This window comes from Pezoporus occidentalis, unplaced genomic scaffold (assembly GCF_034315485.1).
Source record: "Pezoporus occidentalis ecotype Australia unplaced genomic scaffold, CSIRO_AGI_Poc_V1 ctg55, whole genome shotgun sequence".
In the NCBI taxonomy this organism is placed as follows: domain Eukaryota; kingdom Metazoa; phylum Chordata; class Aves; order Psittaciformes; family Psittacidae; genus Pezoporus; species Pezoporus occidentalis.
The window spans coordinates 4,212,533-4,234,455 of record NW_026915888.1 but is presented as its reverse complement, the minus strand read 5'-3'; the positions used below and the strand labels follow the sequence as shown (position 1 = coordinate 4,234,455).

The 21,923-nt window shown below is 52.8% G+C and overlaps 1 protein-coding gene across 4 annotated transcripts in view; it reads right to left on the bottom strand.

Annotated features, from left to right (window-relative positions):
- The window catches only part of ARHGAP26 (Rho GTPase activating protein 26), a 116,542-nt gene that overhangs the window by 62,116 nt on the left and 32,503 nt on the right, over nt 1-21,923 (bottom strand). For all 4 annotated transcript variants that reach the window (XM_062638181.1, XM_062638182.1, XM_062638183.1 and 1 more), the window contains 2 exons: nt 18,794-18,872; nt 3,167-3,203 (listed from right to left, as the gene is read on the bottom strand). In XM_062638181.1, coding sequence (XP_062494165.1) covers nt 3,167-3,203; nt 18,794-18,872 — 116 coding nt within the window. The remainder of the gene's footprint in view (nt 1-3,166; nt 3,204-18,793; nt 18,873-21,923) is intronic.

Sequence of the window (21,923 nt, the reverse complement as noted above, 5' to 3'; positions counted from 1 at the left end):
CTGACTCCAGCTGTGTGCGTCGGTCACGGCCACACAAGGTCACAGCGAGCTCTCCTGCATCCCCATGCACGTTTCTGCGCCACATAATGACGTGCCACCACCGTTAGTGCTACGGATTCTGTTCTAGGCTTTATGGAATGAAGAGCCACGGAGAAAGGGAGAAACCAAGAAGCAGAGACCAGAGAGAAATGAGTCCCAAAGTACCAGTGAGCTCCCAAGGTTGGGAAAGGAGGATTGCTGGGGAGGGCCAGGCACCTGCAGACGGGGCAGGCCAGGGGCTAAGGTCTGTGAAGACCTTATGAAAATAAAGACGGCTTTTGATGGCGTCCTGAACTAACAGGGAACCACATGGGTATGGAAAAAGGAGAGGGAAACGGTGGCAGGGGAAGGGACAGGAGTTCCGTGATTTTCCGTTCAATAAGCACAAATGGGCTATAGGATTTGTACCCACAGAGCAGGGCAAGTCCTCCTGGTGTGCAACCCAGTGCATGTAAATTCACCTGGCTCTGGTGGCTCACTGACACCGCTCACACCCACGGCTCAGCACTGCTTCCTCCCAGCCCCGAGGAAGACCAGGATAAATCACCCTGCAATTCCACGGCCATCTGGCCACACAGCACGATGCAAAACCCGAAAGCTCTGTAAAATCAGATAGAGGCCAAAAAGCAGAGCTCGCTACAGCACTGCGAGTCTCCTTCAGACCAACCGGAGCACAGGCAGGAAGCAGAGGTACACAGGTTTTGGGGTCAGGAATTGCATCCGACTCCACTCAATCACTGCACGCATTTTGAGCCCTCATAGGAAGCGCCTGTATCAAGGGCTGCGTGGCAAAAAGCCAGTCTTTGAATCAACTCTAAGCGTAGCTGGTGAAGCAAGCAGTTCACTGCAGACGCAGCTCTAATGAGGGCTAAAGCAGAGTCAAATGTCTGAACACAGCAACAGCACCCTGCTCGGAGCTGTGTGTGTGAATAATTGCCACCAGACGGTCTAAAGCCCTGCTCTGTATGCAGCCTGCACCCGAGGGTGCCAACACGTTCCCCGGTGCCGGGGAAGCACAGACAAGGGAGACAGTTCTCTTGTTTAAGACAAACCATCAAAATGGAAGAGGTACTAAAAGAGAAGACACTTTGCCAAAGCCTCCCCAGCTCGTCTGGTGAAGACACGCAGGGAGAAACTTGGCATTTGGTGTCTCCATCAAAGTCTCCCCACCCTTTGCCAAACCCTGAGCTGCTCCGAGAGGCAGGACCGGTGTGTGGGCTGCGGTACCACCAGCACTGCAGACAAACCCCATCCACAGCGCCGGGCTGGGAACCCACATGGGAGACAACCATGGGAGCTGCCACCGGGCTGGGGACAAACTGGCTTCCTCCTCAAAGCCACCAGCACATCCCCAGCACGGGCACCCCACTGGGATTGCGTGGGGCTGGCAGCAAAATGCACCCACCGCATGCTCCATAACCGAAGCGCAGCAGCAGTCGGCAGCACCACCCAGCCCATTCTGGTAGCTGTACGTGGGCACTTACATGCCAGCAGCAGCCACCATAGGCACCCCCATCACCTGCAGACCAGCCCGGCCCTGCCCACACCTCTGTTAACACAGGCCCTTGATGAGGCTGTGGACAACTAACCATGGGCAGGAGCTGGGCTTCAGGGTCAGAAAGAGCCTGAGTGAAGCTCTCACCTAAGGAAGCCCTTAAAGAGGTTTTCACAGCCCCAACCTGGGATCTGTTGCAAGCTTGGCAGCTGAAGACCGGGATTAGACCATAGGAATAACCCTGGGGAAGTCATGGACACGCTTGACTCCAGCTCTTACCACCTCTAAAGAGCTGCTGTTACTTTGCAGGATGACTCCAGCGTAAGTCACAGCCCCAGGAGGGTTTCTGGCTGACAGCACGTAAGATGGGAAGGTCACGCTTTGACAAGTGCCTCTTTCAGAAGTGGTAATTACTTCACCAAGCCTTCTTCCCACCCCTGGTGTTTTTCCCTGCTTCTGTATCACCCCTCAACAAAACTTAGACCATGGTTATTATAACACGTTCCTTGAGCCAAGTCACCACGCACTGTCCTGGCAGAGGCAGAGGTTGTGCGCAGGGAACATGCAGAGCAGTGACAGTTCATCGCCAGGGTAGGACACGATTGAGCAAGTTCTCTGAGCCTCAAAAAACTCACTTGGCCCCTCGGTAAAAGATGGAGCGCAAAGCCAGGAGGAATACATACAGAACAACAAGGTGGATGTGCAGCCAATAGCATGGAGGGAAAGGGAGAGGCCACATCAGAGAGAGCAGAGAGGACAAAGCGACTGTTCTGTGCAAGCACCCAAAATGGGCGTGAGGAACATTATCTGCAAATCAGACCTATTATTGTGAGAAAAATGCTTCTGCTCCAGATGAAAATGCCCTGGCTGAGGCAGCATGAAAATGAACTCTTTACTACCCATCAACCCAGGCCGGGCTCCCTGTGACCGATGGCTTCAGGGGCAGGAGGGAAGGGATAGGAGTTTTGAGTGTTGCAATTATGGCAATTCAAACCTACTGGGAAATGGCTCAATTAAGGGTTTTGAAACACAGGCCAGACGAGCCAGGACCAGGTACAACTGCTCCTCTAGGAAGGAAATCAAGCACTTTCTTGACTCGAGCCTGTGATTGCCCGAACTACAATAAAAACAGCTTTTGTATGTTTAAGGGCTCTTGCTGACAATCCTGACTGCACAGGACCTCCTCACTCTATTTGTGCTCCAATTCCCCTTTGGAAAAGGCACACTCATCCTTCACATTCTGGTTCAGAAAGGAGAGCTGGTTGGTCCAAGATGCCCCCTGCACCATGGCTGCGGTAAGGGACACAAACTGGTCCCAAGGCACCCCAGCATCACTGCTGCAGCCTGGGGACACCAGGCAACTAGTGGGCAGGAGGGGACGTGTCAAAGTTACTGCTGGGCACTGCTCTCCATGGGCCCAAGTCCCACCATCGAGCTCCTGCACCACTTCCCTGCTGGGTGCCAGATACAGCTCCGCACTGTGGCCACCCTATGGTCCCCACACCGAGCCCCATCACCCCACATCCCTGCCCAGGGGAGCACAGCCCAGCCCGGTGCCACCAGCACCGGCAGCTCAGCATCTCCTTCAGCACAGGCACCTTCCCTGGGCTCTCATTGGGAAGAAATACTTACTGCCTTCGCTTTGGTTGTCCTTGTTCGAGTTGTAGACCTGGAAAACACAAGAAGAAAGCCTTATGAAGCCATGGATGCACTGGGAAGGGACTGCCGACACGTCTGGGATCACCGCCACTGGGGTCTGCTGTCAGGAGGACCTGCCTTGACCTCTCCCAACAGCGAGGTCCCCAGAGACCACCACAGCCTCCTGCATTCAAAACCTCGGTTGCCAAAGCTTTGGAGTGGTATTGAAATAACAACTAGGCCAGGTCTGAAAACAAGAGACTGCAAATGGGATGGATCAGGTAAAAACTAGTTCTAAAACTAGAAACTACAGCAGCTTCTAAACAAAACCAAGGTAGGGCTGGAGCAGCTGACGTTTAAAGTTCCCTTCTAACCCAAACTATTTTATGATTCATATCCTCTATGCTCTTCTCAAAGAGGTTATAAACTTAGAGCAAAGCAGACAATTCCCTTTGCATCTCACAGGCACTGCAGGGCCATCTGGTAGGTACAACTTGGTCAAGCAGCAGGAAGCCACCCTCGCTCACGAGTGCTTACAGCCTGCATAAAGGAGTCAGGAAAAGATCAAGAGAGGAAAAGAAATGTCATTAGCTTAGAGAGGACTTGAAATGCATAAAGATGAGGTAACACATACAGTGACAGAGCCACCCTCCGAGCCAACGCCAGGGCTTCATCCCCCTCCTATCTTCAAACATCATCATATCACAAAATCCCAGAACCCCAGCCTGGTTTGGGTTGAAGGGACCTTAAAGCTCCTCCAGCTCCAACCCCTGCCACCGGCAGGGACCCCTTCCACTAGAGCAGCTTGCTCCAAGCCCCTGTGTCCAACCCGGCCTTGAGCACTGCCAGGGATGGGGCAGCCACAGCTTCTCTGGGCACCCTGTGCCAGCGCCTCAGCACCCTCACAGGGAAGAGCTTCTGCCTAAGAGCTCATCTCAGTCTCCCCTCGGGCAGGTTAAAGCCATTCCCCTTGGCCTGTCCCTAAAGGCTCTTGCCCAAAGCCCCTCTCCAGCTTCCTTGTTGGCCCTCTTCCTCCGGTCCCTACCACTACTACACTTCAGCTACCTTATATTAAAGTAGTGGATATAACAGAAAGAAGAAAAACAATGGCAGAAGGTTTTAATCACAGCTTGAAGACGATTTAAAAGCGCAGCATAAGGAGAACTGCGGCTGTAATCAGCTCAGCTCAGGTTGTATTTCTCCAGCTCAAAGTGTTTAAAAATAACCCTTCCTCAGCCCAGGGCAGACACACACACACACACGGTGCTGTGCGAGTGCCACAAGCTGGAGTTGAGCGAGGCAGCATCCATTAGAACAGGACAAAGGCCTGCGCAGGGTGGTACCCACAGCATGGCCGCGCACACCCTTCCTCTGCCGGGAACAAAGCTGGGAGCCCCTTCCACAGGGAGCGGAGCCGGGGAGCGGAGCCCATCACATGCTCCCTCCAGAAATAGCAGGCGGGGAGGGAAAGTTTCCACAGGCGATGTTGATAGCAACACACGAGGCAGCAACAGCCACACATCCGCAGGGAGCAGGAGAGGCTCCGAGCCGCAGGCAGGCGGTTCCCAACCTTCCGCTGCAGGCTCCCACTGACCGACACTAACACTGAGGACAGGGATTCGGGAGCCCCCCTCGGGTACAAGGGTCTGGTCCCTGCTGTTGGGGTGCCCACCAAGAGCTCCAGCAGAAGCACAAGGCTGGAAGCCGGCACTGTGATGTCCCCAAAGGAGCGGTGAGCGCAGACCTCACCGCTGGGTGCCCCAGCACCAGCCCTGTACCCGCATCACCCACACCAACCACCCCACAGAGGGCTCTGTGTCACGGAGCGCATCACCAACAGCCACTTAAACAGATGCCTGCCTTGGAGGGCACCCAAGCACGGGCTATTCCCATGCTCCCCTGCAGAGAGCCACCGGAGCTGCCACACGCTGTGGGGCTGAGAGCAGCTCTCACCCCACACACGGCCGCATTACAGAATGAAATGAACCTGATCCTTTGTCTCCTGCAGGTTTATCTTTAACAGAGGGAGGAGACCTGTCCCTCGATGCCATCCAGGGCAGCAGGACGCTTGCATCACCTCCGCCACCCAGGACACAGTCAGGGAAGCACAAATCTAATGGCATAGCTCAAAACTGGGGGCTTGGGCAGAGGCCGAGCCCTCAACGCTAATCCCCATCTTCCTGGATCATTCCCCAAGGAGCACTTCCCTCTCCCCCGGCCAGGGCACCTAGCTATGCCATGCGAGACAAAAGTACAGGCTTGTTGTTTGCAAGAGAAAAGCGATCACCCCACATCTGGAAGCTGGGGGATGATTCAGCAGCAAACCCAGCTGTAGTCAGCACATGAGCTCTCCTCCAGGAAAAACTCATGTTTATATTAAGAAAAGAAGTGAAAAGAGGGAAGGAAACCAAGAGCAGGCTGCTCCCCCAGCCCTGCTGCCCTGGCCACGAAGTCACCCTTCCCCAAAGAGCCTTCCCTCCCCAACTTCAGTCCCTCTCTTGAGGACTCATTGAGGGGACACAGCCTGAGGTAACTCCTACCCCAAGGCTTGCAGAGGCACAGCCTTCCCCTGGGCTGCCACACTCCGAGCCCTGCGCTGCGCCCTGCCTCACCCAGACACAGGGTAACACCACACACAGTACCAGGGGGACTGGGCTCTTACAGCTTTGCTTTTCCATCCTTCTCCCAGTGGTCTCCTCCGCCGCCCAGGCCTAAAGGAGCAGTCGTGCAGCTCAAGTTATGGTGCACAGTGCATCAGCTGCAGGGAAGAAGGCGTCTGCCTGCACATTCCCTCTTCTAGTTTGGTTACATGAGACTACAGAGAGGCTGTTAATCATCAGAGACCGATCTTTAATTAAAGAGAAAAGGACAGACCAGGAAACACGAGATGCTCATGCCATTAATTGCAAAGCATGCACACGGTGAAAAGGAAATTTCATGCAGAGGTCAGCTATGCAACCATAAAACAAGGAGATAATGCCATCCTCCATCTATCTTGTTAAGGACAAACCTTTTATCCATTGTCAGTGTGGTAATCCATTAACACCACTCTACAACACCAGGGTTTTAACCAAGCCCCAATTCTGCGCTATCATTTCCTTCTCCACGGAAAACATTACTTTTAAAGAGAAATCATTTTCCTGCACCGCCTCAAGCCTTTTGAAGAGCCAGATTTTTTTTTAGGATAAGAGAAATTTTCCAGGATTAAATCACAGAATCCCAGATGGGTTTGGGTTGGGAGGGCCCTTAAAGCTCATCCAGTTCCAACCCTTACCATGGGCAGGGACACCTTCCACTAGAGCAGCTTGCTCCAAGCCCCATCCAACCTTCCTTAAAGGTAGGTCTGCTGCAGGGCTTAACTCACAAAGATGCATTTCAACATTAAGCCTCACATGCAAGTCAGTCAGTTGATGGAGCAACCTCCCTCCCTGTGAAAGGGTGCTGCATTTTAAAGAGGTTCTTACTATTCATTACACCCAAGTCTCCATTGATTACCGACAAAACTAAAGTTACAGACTGCAGACAGGAGCATGTTTCCCCTGCACCATCCTCCTTGTAGCTCCATCACACCACCGTGCTGTCAGCTCATCCTTACAGCACTAGAAATAACTATAAATCAAATCACTTCTAAGGGAGGGAGCACTGGAGGCCCTACGCTCCCCATGCACAACATCCTTTGCAAGCCACCTACTACTGGCGAGCAAGCTCCACAACCCAGGCCAGAACAGCAAACCTCAATGTCTGCGGAACCTCAGCACTGCTGGGGAGACCACGGTGAGCACGGGGTGGCACAGGGCTCTGACAACAGTGCCAGCACGAGTGCAAAGGGACAGCGTGGCTGCACCCCGCAGGGTGACCACGTTTAACATACAGGAGGTTTGAGAACAGGAGGGGACGGGCAGGCAGCTCTGCAGACACACATCACCCAGCACAGAGCCAGATGACAAGATACCATAAAATACGTGTGATTTTATATATACACACACACAGCATTTTCCTGTTGTTAACACGCTCTGGAGAAAACAGACCTAAACCCAGAAAGCTTCTCATGAACTAAAAAGCTTCTTTCACTTCTCAGTATTAGTCACTGACAGAGGGGAGGAAATCTGAAAGCAGAAAGCTTTGCTGAGAGGTGAAGAGCCTGCGTCCCACATACCACGGGTGGGAGCAGGCTCGGTGATAGAACTCACAGAACTGGGGCCAGTGACTAACTGGGAGCCAAATCCCTGCCCTGCAGCACTGCACTCACTTAAACATCACGCTCTCACTATTCCCATTTATTCATATCTTCAGAGCCAAAATACCTTTACTAGGAAGTTTCAGAAGTGCTATGTATAGAAAAGAATATATATTAACCTAGTACATCTGCAGCCCTTGATGCCTTGAATTTAGTTTTCTAAATTCATGCTGTAGATGGTCAAACATTCTGAATAAAATCAGATCCCATCTTTTTTCAGTGGAAGCAAATGCTGCTTAAATTCTGCAGAATCACTGCGATTTGGAGGCAAAACCAAGGCATTTCCAACTTATTACTGCACAATTCTACAGCCACCACTCCGAGCCCGATGCCACCCTCTGCTTGGGCACAGAGACACCAAGAAGAACCCAATCCATCAGTTTTCCAGCCTGCTCCTACATAAATCATACACACGAGCACGCAAAGAGCAATCAGGTATGTGGGTGGTTTGGGATGGAGTTGGACTGTGGGAGAAGAAAAGGAAAAGGAAGTAGCTGGGGTTTGGAAGGGGAACTGAGAAAAGATGATGTTGAGTAATTTTGTTTCCTCATTTCAGGGTTCACACTCCTGCCCATGGTGTCTATTAACCTCCACAGCGCATTAACAGTGCTCTCACACGCAACTGCATTTGTGCACACATCCTGTAGCTGAATATGCTGCATTTCATACACAAAGCAGAGTTTTATTTAAAACTCAGAAGGGTCCAACCTAAGCTGTATCCCTTGGAGGCTGCGCAGAGCCCAGCACAAAACTCAGCTCCCAGAACCTTTCCGGTTCCACCATGGGCAGGGAAGTCTGTCCAAATGGCTACAATCTAGAGGAAAGAATTGTCTAGATGCTCAGAGGTGGCAGGGATTTCTAGAAAGCCCTAGGCAAGAGCAGCCAGTGGCAGAGGGATGTCCATTTGAGGAGGAACCCACCAGGCATGGAAGGTTCCACCTTCCATTCCTTTTACCAGTGCTGGGACCTACCCTTCAACCCAGACTTTCCATTTGGACTAAAACTGCTGTCAGAATGGGCCGGTCCTGCCAGATTTCCTCAGCCTCCCTGGAGGAGCGCGGGGTTTGGAAAGCCCTGAGCAATGGGAGGAAATGCTGCAGTTATGCAATTTCCTTGTGATTCATATTCAGAAATCCTCAAAACAACCATGAACGAGTTTCTCAACTTCCAGCTCAGAAGATGCACAAGCCAAACGCGCAGAAACACACAGCATTGTATTCCCTCAGAACTGGGAGCCCGCCTGGCTCGCCAGCCACCCAGGGCAGGCTCCGAAGACCCGGGCAGGAGGAGCACACATTTCACATGGGTGTTTTGCAACCTTTTCACAAGCGAGAAGGGAGCGTGCAGTGCAAACCAGGCTGTGGACTGGAGCCCAGCCACCGGATTGACTCAGATGGAGCGAGGCAGGGTGGTGTCTGCAGCACCCTGAACACCCCAAAGCTGCCAAGGCCACTGCACGAGGGCTCGCTCAGCCCCACAGCAGGAACCACGTGCTGGGGCTCTTACACATCCCTTTTCCTACCCATTCGATTACTTTATGTGAGAGGGGCAATAGAACATCCACTTGGAACAAGTCTTTTCTCTAAATGTCCTCACTTGGACACCAGCCACCACCTGATTACTTCTCCACAGTCCAGATCCAGATCTCATCCCCTTCAGAGCACAACAGAACCTGAAACACATCAAGATCAGTCCTGGAGAATCTGTTTCCAATCCTACGCAAGGAGTTGGAAGCCTGGGAAGCAGCAACCACTAAGGAAAAGGTTTATGAAAGCGATCCTGCAAAGCCCAGACACAAATGCCTGCAGGATGATGTTGCACAGTGCTCAGGTGCTCTTAGGAGAAGGCCAGAAAAGACTTAACTCCTGCATCCACTTCAAGCTTTGGCAGCACAAAGTCCCCTGTGATGAACTTCATGAAGGTGACAACAAAGAGGTTCTGCATGGAGATCCCAGCCCCATCTCCGCAGAGAGCCATCTCCCACAGCGTGCATGTGAATGCCATAGGAATATGGCATAGGCATGCCTGGGGAGAGGAGTACATAAGACACCCTGCCCCCTGCAGCAGCAAGGGAGGGAAGAAAAGGAAGGAAAGGAAGAATAAAGATAAAAAGAAAAGAGCAGGGTCCATACGGCGCCAAGCAGGTTCCTCTGCACCTGATGCCCCAGCCCTCTTGGCACCCCACTGCAGAGCTGCTATGCTGGGACACAGCTCAGTAGCAGGATCCCAGCACGGCACGGAGCAGGAAGGCTCATGTACAAAAAGTGTATTTCCTTGTTAAAAGCAGGACACCTGGCAACCTTGATGAAATCAGCCCTTGTTCCTGGCTCTGCCTTATCAACCCTGTTCCACTTCTGTCCCAGAGCCAGGATTTCATACTACAAGCAGGATTTTCAGAGCTAGACTACACTGTGTTGTGGCCAGAAATAACCTTCCTTGCTCTTCCAGCCAGAACAACATAGATAGGAGTAAGATCTTCCCAGCCTGCATCCCTGCAGGAGGAGGGAAGGAGAAGCTATGCCTTGCTTCCCAAGTGAAAGACCTGGCAGGGCAGCAGAAACCCCCGTGAAATGCTGGTTTATGCCATTCAGACCAGGGCTGTTCATTTGGAAGAGGGTGGCCCAGGGTCCCTGGCAGCTCCTTCCTTCCTTCCTTCCTTCCCTCCCAACCTACTGTTCAGAGCTGAGCTAACGCATTGCACTCAGAGCCCCCCGTCACCTCCCTCCTCCTCTTTCCCTGTCTTTCCTCCAACATGAATTTCAGCTCAGAACTCACACCAGTGCCTGAGCCTGATTAAAAGCACAGAAAATATCCATCAAAAGCGAAGCATCGGGGGCTTCAATCCTCAACACGGGTCCTGCTCCTCTGCCGCCCCGAGCTGAACTAAATGATGGTTCTAATTAAAAACAAGCCCACGTTTTATTACAAGTGCAGGCATTCCCCAGGGCCCCCGAGCCGGAGCGGCGTGGGCTGCCCGCCAGTCATCTGCACTGCTTTAGCTCAGCGCGGTTATACAACCCACCGCCTTTGTCACCCAAGGAGCAACCACCGGGGCAAAGCAAGGGGAAGGTTACCTGGGAGAACCCGAGGGGAAGAGTACCTGGGTCAAACTATCGACCTATCGCATCTAAACAGCGGACAGAAACGGTGAGGCAGACACTTGGGGGTAGGCGGAAGCGATGGGGAGCGAAGCAGCAGTCTCATGATAATGCAACGAAAAGTCAGCTGGTGCAGAAAGCGACATTTTGGGGATAGCTGCGGCGGGGTTTCACAGAGCAGCGTCTCCAAGCGCAGCAGATGTGCTCCGCTCACTCAGGCACTGATTAAAAGTGAGAACTTGCACTCGTTCGACAGCTTCCCCTAAGTTCTCTGGGATGCCTGAGCAGCAGCTTGCACATCCTCCTCCACCAGCTATCGACGCTGGAGCCCGGCCAGCGCCCGCTCCCCCAGCACACACACAGCCTGCCTCCTTTCAATGTCTACTGATGAACGAGGAGCCTCAGCGCATCCAAACCATCCTCATTTCACAGGACAGCATCGTCTTTATCTTTAGCATCGCTGTAACACAGACGTGCCTCACGGTCTTGCTTGGAGCAGAGCTCTTACACTGCCCGGTCGCTCTGACAATGGCTGGTGGTTTAATGCCAAGAGTGTGACATCTTTAAGGCGAGATCGTTTGTAATCCTGGGTTTGCAGAGCCGCTGTGTTCTGCCTGAACACTGCAGAACAGCCAGCGTTAAACAGCAGGCTGGACAGGGCTTGCAGCAACCTGGTCTAGTGGAAGGTGTCCCACGGGAGAGGGACCAGAAGCACATGAAGATGATGATTAAAACGGAGTTCCAAAGAGCTGACTTTCTTCTGAGGCTGCAGCCACAAGGAGGAAAAAGCCTGAGTTGGGGACTGTGGTGGGACTGCAAATCACTGCTTAAAATGAAATGCAAGGACCATTAAAGGAGGAAAGAAACAGGGTAGTTCTGCAGCTGATTGTACATTGAACCATTTAATTTTTAATGTAAGGTAGAAAAAAATACTCTAATAGTCTATATTCAAATTGGCAGAGCTTTGTTCTGCTAACATGGAGCTATTCCCTGAATTTCTACATGTTTCTTGAATCTTGAATTCTAAGCAGAGGTGATTTAAGAGCAGAGAGAAAGGAAACCGAACACGCTCTCTTTGGTCTCCCATTCCAGCTGAGCGCTCTGTTCCTCCCTGCATGGGCTGCCAGCACAGCTGGGCAGATGAGGCCAAAGGCTGCAGACCAGGTTCCCACCAAAGCCATGCAATGGGATCACTTGACACAAGCACCCCACAGCCTCCTCCAGAGCTGGTTCTCCCGCCCGGGCCCAGAAGCACACACAAGCTGGCACACGTCAGCCCCTCGCTCCTGCTCACACACTGCAACAGTCGGGTTCCATGAACCACCTCTCCCCCAGGGGCTCTGCAGGCTCCAAACCCCTCTCGGCACCGCGCTCACCTCCGGGCCTAAGGCAAAGGGAAGCCCGGGCTGCAGCAGCATTGAACAAGATGTGTTCTACAACGTCCTGTGGGTCTGTGAACAGACCCCTGGCCCTCACTCCAAGTTTGCCCTGGTGGGTACCAGCAGCAAGACCATACAAGACCAACCAACACTTCCCCAGCAGAACCAACATCTCAAAGAGAGAGAAAAACCCAACTCATGCCATGGAACCAACCATCCTAATGGCCAAGTAATGCCCAGCTTCCGTAGTAAATCTGTGCAGCACAGACCACAGCAAGGAGTGCCGTGGCAAAGCTGCCTGTAGCAAAGGATGCACTGAAGAAATGATGAGGCATTCGTGCACAAGAGGTAAAAACCAGACAGGAGCAACTGCTCTGCTCCTGGATGTCCCCAAGAGAGCCAAAAGAGATCACAAATTTCCTAAAAATGGGTGGGATAGCACTTTTAGGTGTCCAGAATGCCCTTTTCTCTCTTTAAGATGACCCAGAATGCTTCCCTCCACATTTTTCTCTTTATGACCCCAACAGCTTCTTAAGCAAAGGATAGAAAACCATCACCCCAAAGCTGCAGTGATCCTGGCTGGGCAAGCTGTCAGCCACTGAAGCAGTGTTTGCTGGAACCATAATTAAAAGCCTCAAGTCAAGGTTTAGGACCTCACTGGCTTAAGTGCTTTAGAATCACAATAAAAGCTTATAAACTCCGTGTAAAGTTACTACTATTATAAGCTTAAAATAGGTCATAAAACAGGAGAGGGAGAAGGGAACAGTGGTAAGAGCATGTGATACAAAGCCTAACATGGAACGTGACACGTTATCATTTGGCCTGAAAGCTCCTTTCTCTGGGGATCACCTTGTCCCCAGACAGAATAAAGAACTTTTGGGGGCAGAAACCTTGAACTGTGGGATGCAGCAAGGCCAGGCAGGAGCTCCCACAGGCCGGGTTTTGCCACCGAGCCAGCAGCAGAGCTCATGGTCACCGATACGACACCACGACAGAGGTGCTGCTCTCGGAGGCAGTTCTGATGCTCCCAGGCGCTGTGAGAGCCCGGGTGAGGCTGCAGCTGTGGTTCAGGGAAAGCTCACCAGGGTTTCCAGGTTGGGGAGCACATCAGAGGTGAGGAGAAGAAGCAAGCAATAGGAACCTAGAGATTGAGAGGGACAGAGTGCGGGAAAAACGTTCTCTTCAGCAAAGAGAGAGAGACAGGGAGATGGAGAAGCAGCAACTGGAATGGGTCAGGTCATGGAAAACAGAACAGAAAGAAAGAATTTGCCATAAGCAAACAAACCCAGACAGGACAAAGGCCAAGAAAAAGCTGCAAAATAAAGCATACAGAAATAACCATCTTCCTCTGGAAAGCCCACGGAAACACACGTCTGCGGGATCGGGAGGGTAGGAAGATCAGCATGGAAAAGGCGGTGAGGAAACAAGCTGAAGAGACAGATGCTGGCCAAACCCCGAGAAGCACCACAGAGCAGACGTGATGAGCGCTCCGACATCTCGCCCCGGGCTCTCAAATGCAAAGAGGAAACAGCCGCAGATCCACCATCTGTAGGCAAAGATGCTCTGGGTGAAGATTCTTCCACCACCTCTGATAATGCACTTATCCCAGTGGTATTAATTTGCAGCCAATGTCCCCAGAGAAGAGTCCTGCTGACACTATCAGTAACCAGCCTGGCTGGTCCCCGGGCCCTGCCTGATGCTGTAAATGCTGCATCCTAAGCGCAAACCACTGGTCCCCATCTCCATCAAAGACAGTTTTGAAGCTCTGCTGGAAACACTCAGCTACAGAGGTAATGAGTGCAGAACCAAACCCAATACAGGAGAAAGTGACCTCCGAGGAGCTGGAGATGAATTAAAATGCTAAAGCAGATCTGCAGCTTGCAGCAGGTCCTGGCGCTGTGTGAGAAGGTTGGGCAGGACCGGGGCTGGTGCCCAACCATCCCCCTGTGGCAGCACAGGGCCAGGACTGAAGTCCTTCAAGTTAATTTATTTTCTGAATGAGCCAAAATGACAGGAATGCCGAGGTTGAAAGGACTGGATTGAGTTCAAAAGACATCATTTCCACCGGGAAATAAATCTCTCACCATTCTGTATAATTAGACAAGGAAAATGAAAAACAATTTTAGAAAGAATTCCCAGAAGCAATATGCGAGGAGGAGGCGGGAGGCGAGGGTGCTGCGCACCGGGCAGGAATGCGAGGCTGGGCTGGGCTGTGATGCCGGGGGTTGCTACAAGAACACAGCACCTCATCTCCAGAGCAGCAATGCAGGGTGAGCTCCAGCACCACCACACAGCGGCTGCCCCATCCCTGGCAGTGCTCAAGGCCAGGTTGGACACAGGGGCTTGGAGCAAGCTGCTCTAGTGGAAGGTGTCCCTGCCCGTGGCAGGGGTTGGATCTGGATGAGCCTTAAGGTCCCTTCCTCAATTTACCATAGTTCAACACTGCCTGCTCCCACATGAGGAGGAGGAGAAAGAAGACAGAGGCACAGAGCAGGGAAGCGGCTCTAATTTGGGGCTGTGCTGGACTGTGGGGACAAAACTGGGAAGTGAGCGCTTTCCCAGCCCGTGCAGTACAAACAGCCCTGGTTCAGGCTGCAGGCACCAGCAGCCCGGCTCGGGGGGGGGGATATATTGCTCCCCTAGACCCACATCCCCGCAGGCAAGTGGCCAAGGGCAGCCGCAGACCCCACAGAGCCCTGGGGTGCAGGGGGGGTCCGAGCCCCATCGGGACACAAGTGCACTGAGCAGGCTGGTCTCAGCTTGCCATCTAGTGGAGAGCGGCCCCGGGGTCTCTCCTCACACTGCCCCGCTCCATTTTGTGCTGCCCGCAGGGCTGGGATGAGCAAGATGAGCCCGACCCCGACACATGGGCTACAGCATCACCCCATCACCAGGGCGGCCAACATTCACACCCACCATGAATGTGTGATTGCTCCCAGCTCCTGCTGCCTGCAAGCAAGAGCCCTGCAGGATGGGGCAGGACCAAACCCAGCACCACCAAGGGAAGGCTCTGAGTCCTTGTGCAGGTCCACGGGCACCACTCGGCTCTGTTCCCAGCTCATGGGGGTCAATGGCCATGCAGCCCCATGGCCTCACGTGGAGCAGCCAACACCACTAAACCAGAGAGGGAAGCCCTGGGAAAGTTTCCAGATATCAGAGCGGTGAGGGCTGGGAATTGCCTCCCAGAGGGGGAGCAGAGCCTCATTTGCTTTCCAGATAATGGAGCTTCACCACACAAGGGCTAAGCCAAGAGCATCAGGCTCTTCCAGTACAACAGGTCCAGCCCCTGGGAGGTCCTAGGACAAAACCCACCAGCTCCTGTCATGCTGCCTTTCCCTTTAGCACCAGCCTGAGCTTCCTGAAGCACACAAGGGACTCTGCACTTTGATCTCGCCTTTGCAAACTTTCAGAGCACATTAAAGAGCTGAAGAGAAGCAAGAGGAGCAGAAGGAAAGCAGAAAGCGCTGCTGCTGTGTCTCCATTTCAGAGCCCTTCCTTCCTCCCTCCCTCAAAGGCGTGAGACCAGCGGCTCCTGCAGCCTGCGGTGCACTCGGCTGCACAGCATTAACTGTGTCTTTATAGACTTGTATTGCTTTAAAGAACAAAACCCAAAACAAATGGAGCAAAGGGCAGCATGAAGTCCATGCCAGAACAGCACAGCTCAGATCCCATCCATGTCTTATTTCCTCTGACAGGATCACAGCCATTAACACTAACTTCTCCATCACCACTCAAGATTATGGACAACGGGTTAATACAGCTCAACAAGGATATGATCTGACACGTTTCATATCCTTAACCCTCTCCGCACCCTCACCCTGTGATGCTCACTCTCCTACAGAAGCGTTTTCACATCCCAAACACTTCAAACCCAGCACCCACTTGTGCCCTTGTGATGTGGGAGTGATTGCCAAGCTCCCCGACCTGCGTGGAAGGTACCACAGGAACACTGACACCGACACCTCTCTCGGCTGGCACGGGGGCTGCAGGCTTGGCACAGCCACAGCCTCACCGAAACGCTCATTCGCTGCAGTTCTTTGCCACAAAGCAGCCTCATTCACACCTCTCCCAACCCCACAGCCCACCACAGCCACCACCATGGGCCAGCACAGCTTTATGCTTGACTCAGGTTCAGAATCATGCTGCCCTCCACCACGCACAGTTACAAACTGCATCACCAGAGGAGAAAAGCCATCGGAAACTTATCCTGAGTATCTGAACAAACCCAAACGCAACTGCTCTGTGACAGAGTTCGTTTCTCCTGTTCCCAGCCTCTGTAACATAAAATAAACCCCAAAGTCAACACAGGGGTTTTAGCCAAATTAATACCAAGTGGTAAGAGTTAACAGACTGATGATAGCTATCTGGAGGCTGCTCTGACTGCGAGATGTATAATAAATCTTTTCAAGTTGTGACAAATGTCTTGGCTAATGCAGCCCACATTCTATGTTTAGATCTTACTCAAATGTAATTCAACATTTGGTTTTAATCTTTTAATTATAATTAAGAAACAAACTCCAGTCCACTTTAATCTCTCCACAGCCTGAATTTGCACATGGAATTGCTGTCCCCAGTATGCCGATCTTTTCCACAACTCAATACTCAAAAATCAAAGGAAAACCAGACATTCTTTCCAGTAGGGGTTTCTTGGTTACAGAAATACAGTCAAAGCACAGAATGGGTATTTCCAAGAGTCCAAAGGTTAAATCCTTGTCTCTTGCTCAAGGAATTCTCTGCGGAATAGGTAACACCCCACACCCTGGTGTTGCAAGAGAAGAGCCCAAAGAGAACAGACCAACAGCTGCACTTGTGCTGGATCGAGGAGGGTAACTGAGGACTGGGAGTTATCCTGTCTGTCAACACTCACCATCTTCACCAGTGAAATGCCTCTGGGATCCATTTCCATACAGGCTCCATTCCCATGGCCCCTGCACCACACCTGGAAGGCCGGGTTTAAACACCATGAGCGTTTAAATGCCATGAGGTATTGCATTAATGCACAGCAACAACCCTTGATGTGCTGGATGAGCAAGCTACCCTAAGCTGATGGGCCCGATAGGGAAGAGGAGAAATCCGCAGGTGTCAGCACAGAGAGCTGTGTGTTTGAAGGCGTTCACGTAACCAGATTCTCAAACAGGATAATCCAGGCAGTCCTGCACTCGTTGCTCCACAGCACCTTTCACACGCACAGCACTTCACAAGCACGCAAAATCCCTGGCTGCCCTTCTGCAACCCAACCCCAACAGACTGGCTCCGCCGTTGTGCCAGATCCTGGGAACATCAGCATGTCAAACTGCAGCTGGATGGATGGATTCACACAGCCCCAGTGCCGGCGACTGCGGTTCGCATCCTTCAACACCAGCTCCCAGCAGTGGGAAGCAGGGGAGCTGAAGGAGGACAAGGCTTGATTCAGACTGGGAGCAAGGACACACGCTTTGTTTCTGAAGAAACTCAAATATGAGCCTGTCTCCAGGTGCCACCAGAATCAGCTTGGAGAAGGAAAAGCTTCTGGGGACCTGCCAGAACCCTTCCTAAGGCATTGGAAAAACAGAGCCAGGCCCCTCATGCAGTGCACAGCGGGAGGGCAAGAGACAATAGGTGTGAAATGAAACAGGAGAGGTTCAGACTGGGGATCAGGATGGCGAAGCAGTCCCAGGGAAGCTGTGCACCCTCCTCCCTCGGATGCTCACTGCACCCAACCAGGTAACACCCAAGCAACCTGCTCTGAGCAGGAGGCTGGACAAGAAGCATCCTGAGGTCCCATTCTACCTCAATTACCCAATGGATCTATGATACCAGGCACCCACAATGAAACCCTTTACCTCGCACACACCCTCACACACAGAGCCCTCCTGACCTCTAAACCACCGCACGCTTCAAAAGCGAGTTGCTCGACTGAGCCCAACGTGTGCTTTCCAGCACTCACTGAACAGCCCACGTGTATCCACAGCGCACCTGGCTTTAAGGAATGCCTTTTCTTGACAAGCAAGAACCTTTTTCACGAATCTGGGGGGGATCTGCTCAAACCATTCCCGGTCTGTGGGACTGGGACACCCTGCTCCCCGCATGGACTCTCCTCTGACTGCCAGCGCCTGACTCAAGCCCAGCAGCACACACAGGCACCTTCGGGCTGCCCCGCAGCAGCCCTGCCTGCTCCAGCTCTCCACAGAGCTTCCTTTCGTACCCTGCTATGCTCCTGGCCAGCCCGAGGCACGGGGGCCCACAGTCTGCTCTCGCTGTGCATACAGAGGCTGCCCGGCGGCGCTGTGTTTGCCATTCCTTGCTGGAGAGCCGGGCAGGATGGTACCGCCAAGGGAACGCATTCGGAACCAGCCACAGCTCCCGGAGCCCCGCAGTGAAGGTTGCAAATGCATTAACGAGTAAAAACCCAACTGAGCTCTCCGACAGCCCCCATAACCCCTTCTGAAGGTGAGGCAGCCCATGCAGCTCTGCCATGGCAGGAGCAAGCATGGCAGCGAGGAGGCTATGGCTGAGCACAGGGAGCCTCACATGAAACCTGGGATTCTCCACCAGACCCCAAAGCAGCCACCAGGACACAAAAAAGCATCCCTGCGAACGTACAGCATCTTTTCTTCCACGGCTCCTTTTGCCGTGTTTTCCCTTCAGCACAGCACAGCAGCGTGTTCGTGCTGGCCAAGCCTACCCTCCTCCTTCCCACTGCACCTCCAAGCGATCCAAGCACAGGAGATACAGCATTACCTCAAATATTTAACCAAGGGATTAAACTATTCTGTTGGCAGGAGGCGCGAGCTGCCCCACGGATACAGCTCCCGCACCGGCTGGCAGGCGCTGCGTGACAGCCTGCTCGCAGCAGCAACCTGCCCCAGGCTGCGGAGCTCTCCTCGCTCTTCCCCAAGGCTGGGGTTTAGCTGGTGTTAATGCTCACCGGCTCCCGGCCGTCCATCGCCTCCATCCACAGCCGCCGGTCCTCCTCTGAAAGCGCCTGCATGGTGATCACGCCAGGCCTGCGGAGACAAAGGGGATGCTGTGAACAGACTGTGGGATGGAAAACAAACACGGCAAAGACTGAGCTCCCATGAGAGAAAGAGGACAAGCTCCTTCCTCGCCAAGTCCCAGCAGGACAGGGCTGAGCCCAGCCTGACCGCTCCAGGGTGTCCCTGCAGGTCCTGACCAGGACAAATGAGCAGCGGATACATCCAACAGCGACACATTCTCAGTGGGTTTAGAGTCAGAGAGCTGGGTGCCAAATGCTTCCTCTGGCTTTCAGCCACGCAGCTCACCTGCGCTTGGACTTAAGCCCATCCAGGCAATGGCAGGAGAAGGCAAGGAAGGTAACCAAGCAAGTAAGGGCACCTACACATCCCAAACACCACGTCCCACCACCACACCGAGCACCAGCCTTAGGGAGACACCTTATGCTGCATGAAGAATTTCAATCCCAACACATTCCTGCCAGCATGGCTGTGTCCATTTCCCTGACCACATCCATACACTGATGTCACTTGCGGTAATGGCAATGATGAGATCCTGGTCCACGTACCCCTGCCTGCAGCCTTGTAGGGGGAATCACTGTGAGGAGGCCTGGGGTGCCCCACGGTGCTCGCTCCTGCACCACTGGTCCTGCCACCCACTGCTGTCACACGCAGCCCATGAGATCCACTGTAAATCCAGATGCTAATTTGTTTTAATGAGAAGGGGGAAGAACAGGCCCAAGTGCCAGCAAACAAACCACAGGGAACCAGGGAACATCAGCGCAGCCCTCACCCTGGGACCCACGCCTCTTGCACCACTCACAAGTGGACCCTAAGTTCATTCCTGGACTGCCCTTTCCACACAAGGAGTTAAAACTCCATAATCCAGCTCTGATAAGCATGGCCACCAAGGTCAGGATGGATTTAACACCGTGAAGAGTATTTGCACAACCCCAGGTGTGGCTGTGTGTTTGCACAAGAGAGGAACGTGCCGCAGAGGGTGAATGCCAATGCTGCACTCCCATGGGGAGCATCGTGGGCTGATCGTTCACTGCACCTTGCGTGGCTGCAGGGCTTTCCATCCTCAACACCCCAAGCTCACCTTGCAGCCAGCACATCCACACACAGAAAGCCCAGCTGGCCCTACGCATCCTCAGCCTTGCACCTTTGGATCCAGGTCTCCTGCATCCAAAGGGGCAGTTGCATCCTGCCCCGGGACCGATCTTGCTGGCCCCTGTTCTGTTGGTTCAGTTTGGTCCTTCTGCTTCCTCCCAGGCTACTTTGGGATGCAGCAGCAGAGCACAGCAGCTATTTCTTCAGGAGAGCAGGCAGAAGGCCTGGCAATGAGAGAGATGGAGGCACAGCCAGAGCGCTGCGTGGCTTGGAATGGTTTGGTTATTGATGCTCTCTCTGCAGCAATGCTCATGGGGTTTCATCCATTGAAAGTACCACAGCAGAGAACCTCTGATGCTGCTCTTTCCATCCACGGCAAAGTGCAGCAGCTCCAGAAAGGCAGCACAGAGCCAGGATCACTGCTCGTGGGGCACTGGGCTGCTGTGGCACAAGGTGGGAAGAGCAGTTTAACCTCAGGAGCTGCCAACCACCTGCAGACATCATTCAGCAGAGCACGTAGGCTCTTTTTGGTACTAAATCCTCAAAAAACGATGAGGCTGGGAAGAGGGGTGATTTCTAACTTGCACTTCCCAAAAGCAGTTCAGCAGGAGAACATGAGCTGCAACAACACTCTGAAAGTCCTTTGCTCCTTGATAAGAGCAGATCCTCTGTTAGAAAACATTAACAGGGACTCTCAGTGCTGGGTTTGGCTGGTGTTCTCTTGCTCCTGAGGAACAAGGATTAACCCTTCTCCCTACCTGCTCCCCATCCAACCAACCCAAGAGATGACTTTCAGCATGCACATCATAGCTTAGCACTGTTTCACCAGCAGGAGTCGAGCCTTCAGGCTTGCAGCAAGGCCAGGTCCAAGTAAACCAGACACGATGTGTTTGATCTCCGCTAATCCCATTGGTGAGTCAGTCAATACTCACCAGCTTAGTGGTTTGGAAGTTTACTCATTTTGAAGGGAAGAGGAAACCACTTAAACCATCACCCATTTGAGAATGAAAACGTTCAACATCCAGCACCACAGATTTTCAGCACACTGAACAAAGCTCCTTGTGCAGGTACAAAGAGACTCACGAGCAGTCCCGGGTACCTGCGGAGCTGCAGCAGCACTGGCTGTGGGCTGACACCAAATCCTTCCCCCACGGCAGGAGCAGGCTTTTCCTTTGTGACCGGAGGTCCCAGCTGCATCCCGGTTCAGCCAGGCCCAAGTCTGAGTTAAAGGCAAGCTGCTGCTGAAGGCACAGATATCCCAGGCAGAAAGCTCTGGAAGCATTGGGATTTCTCTCTCTTTAGCCAAAAAACATTAAACCAATGGAATTTAAAGTGCTCATTCATGGCAAATTCAACTCCGGGCTCCCAGGGAAGAGGTGAGGTCCTGGTGAGACAAAGCTGGTATCTGCTGTGCCAGGTTCCCTCTCACACAGGGCAAGAAGGTGATAACATGGAAATGTTTGTTCTGCCTTTAAGCAGATAACAACTCTTTGGCCTTCACTTCAAAGTCAGACTTATTTAACAGCATGAGGGGAAGGGCTGTGAAACTGAATTAAAAACCTCTTTACATTGCAAATAGCTCTGCATTTCCTCCCACCGCGTTCACTCGCCAAGGCACCCACTGCACCAGCTTCCTGGCTGTGATAAATTCAAACTGCACCCCACACATTACACCTCATTCATTATTTATGTGGACGATGCCCACGGGGACCATGTGCTTCACAGTCAGGTAGGATCCTGGCGCTGAAGCCGCAGCCAGCCTCATTTCACAGGCTTCCCTTCACCACCAACCGCTTCCAGAAGTGTGCTCATTAGATTACAGATATCTCAATTACCCAGCGTAGAGATGGGGAAGGCCCTTCTCCGACTTCCTTTCCGAAGAGATAAACAGTATCCCCTTTGTTCCCTCACCTAACAGACAAATGATCCCGGATGCTGGAGCTCAGGGGGCTCACATCCATCCAAGCCCGA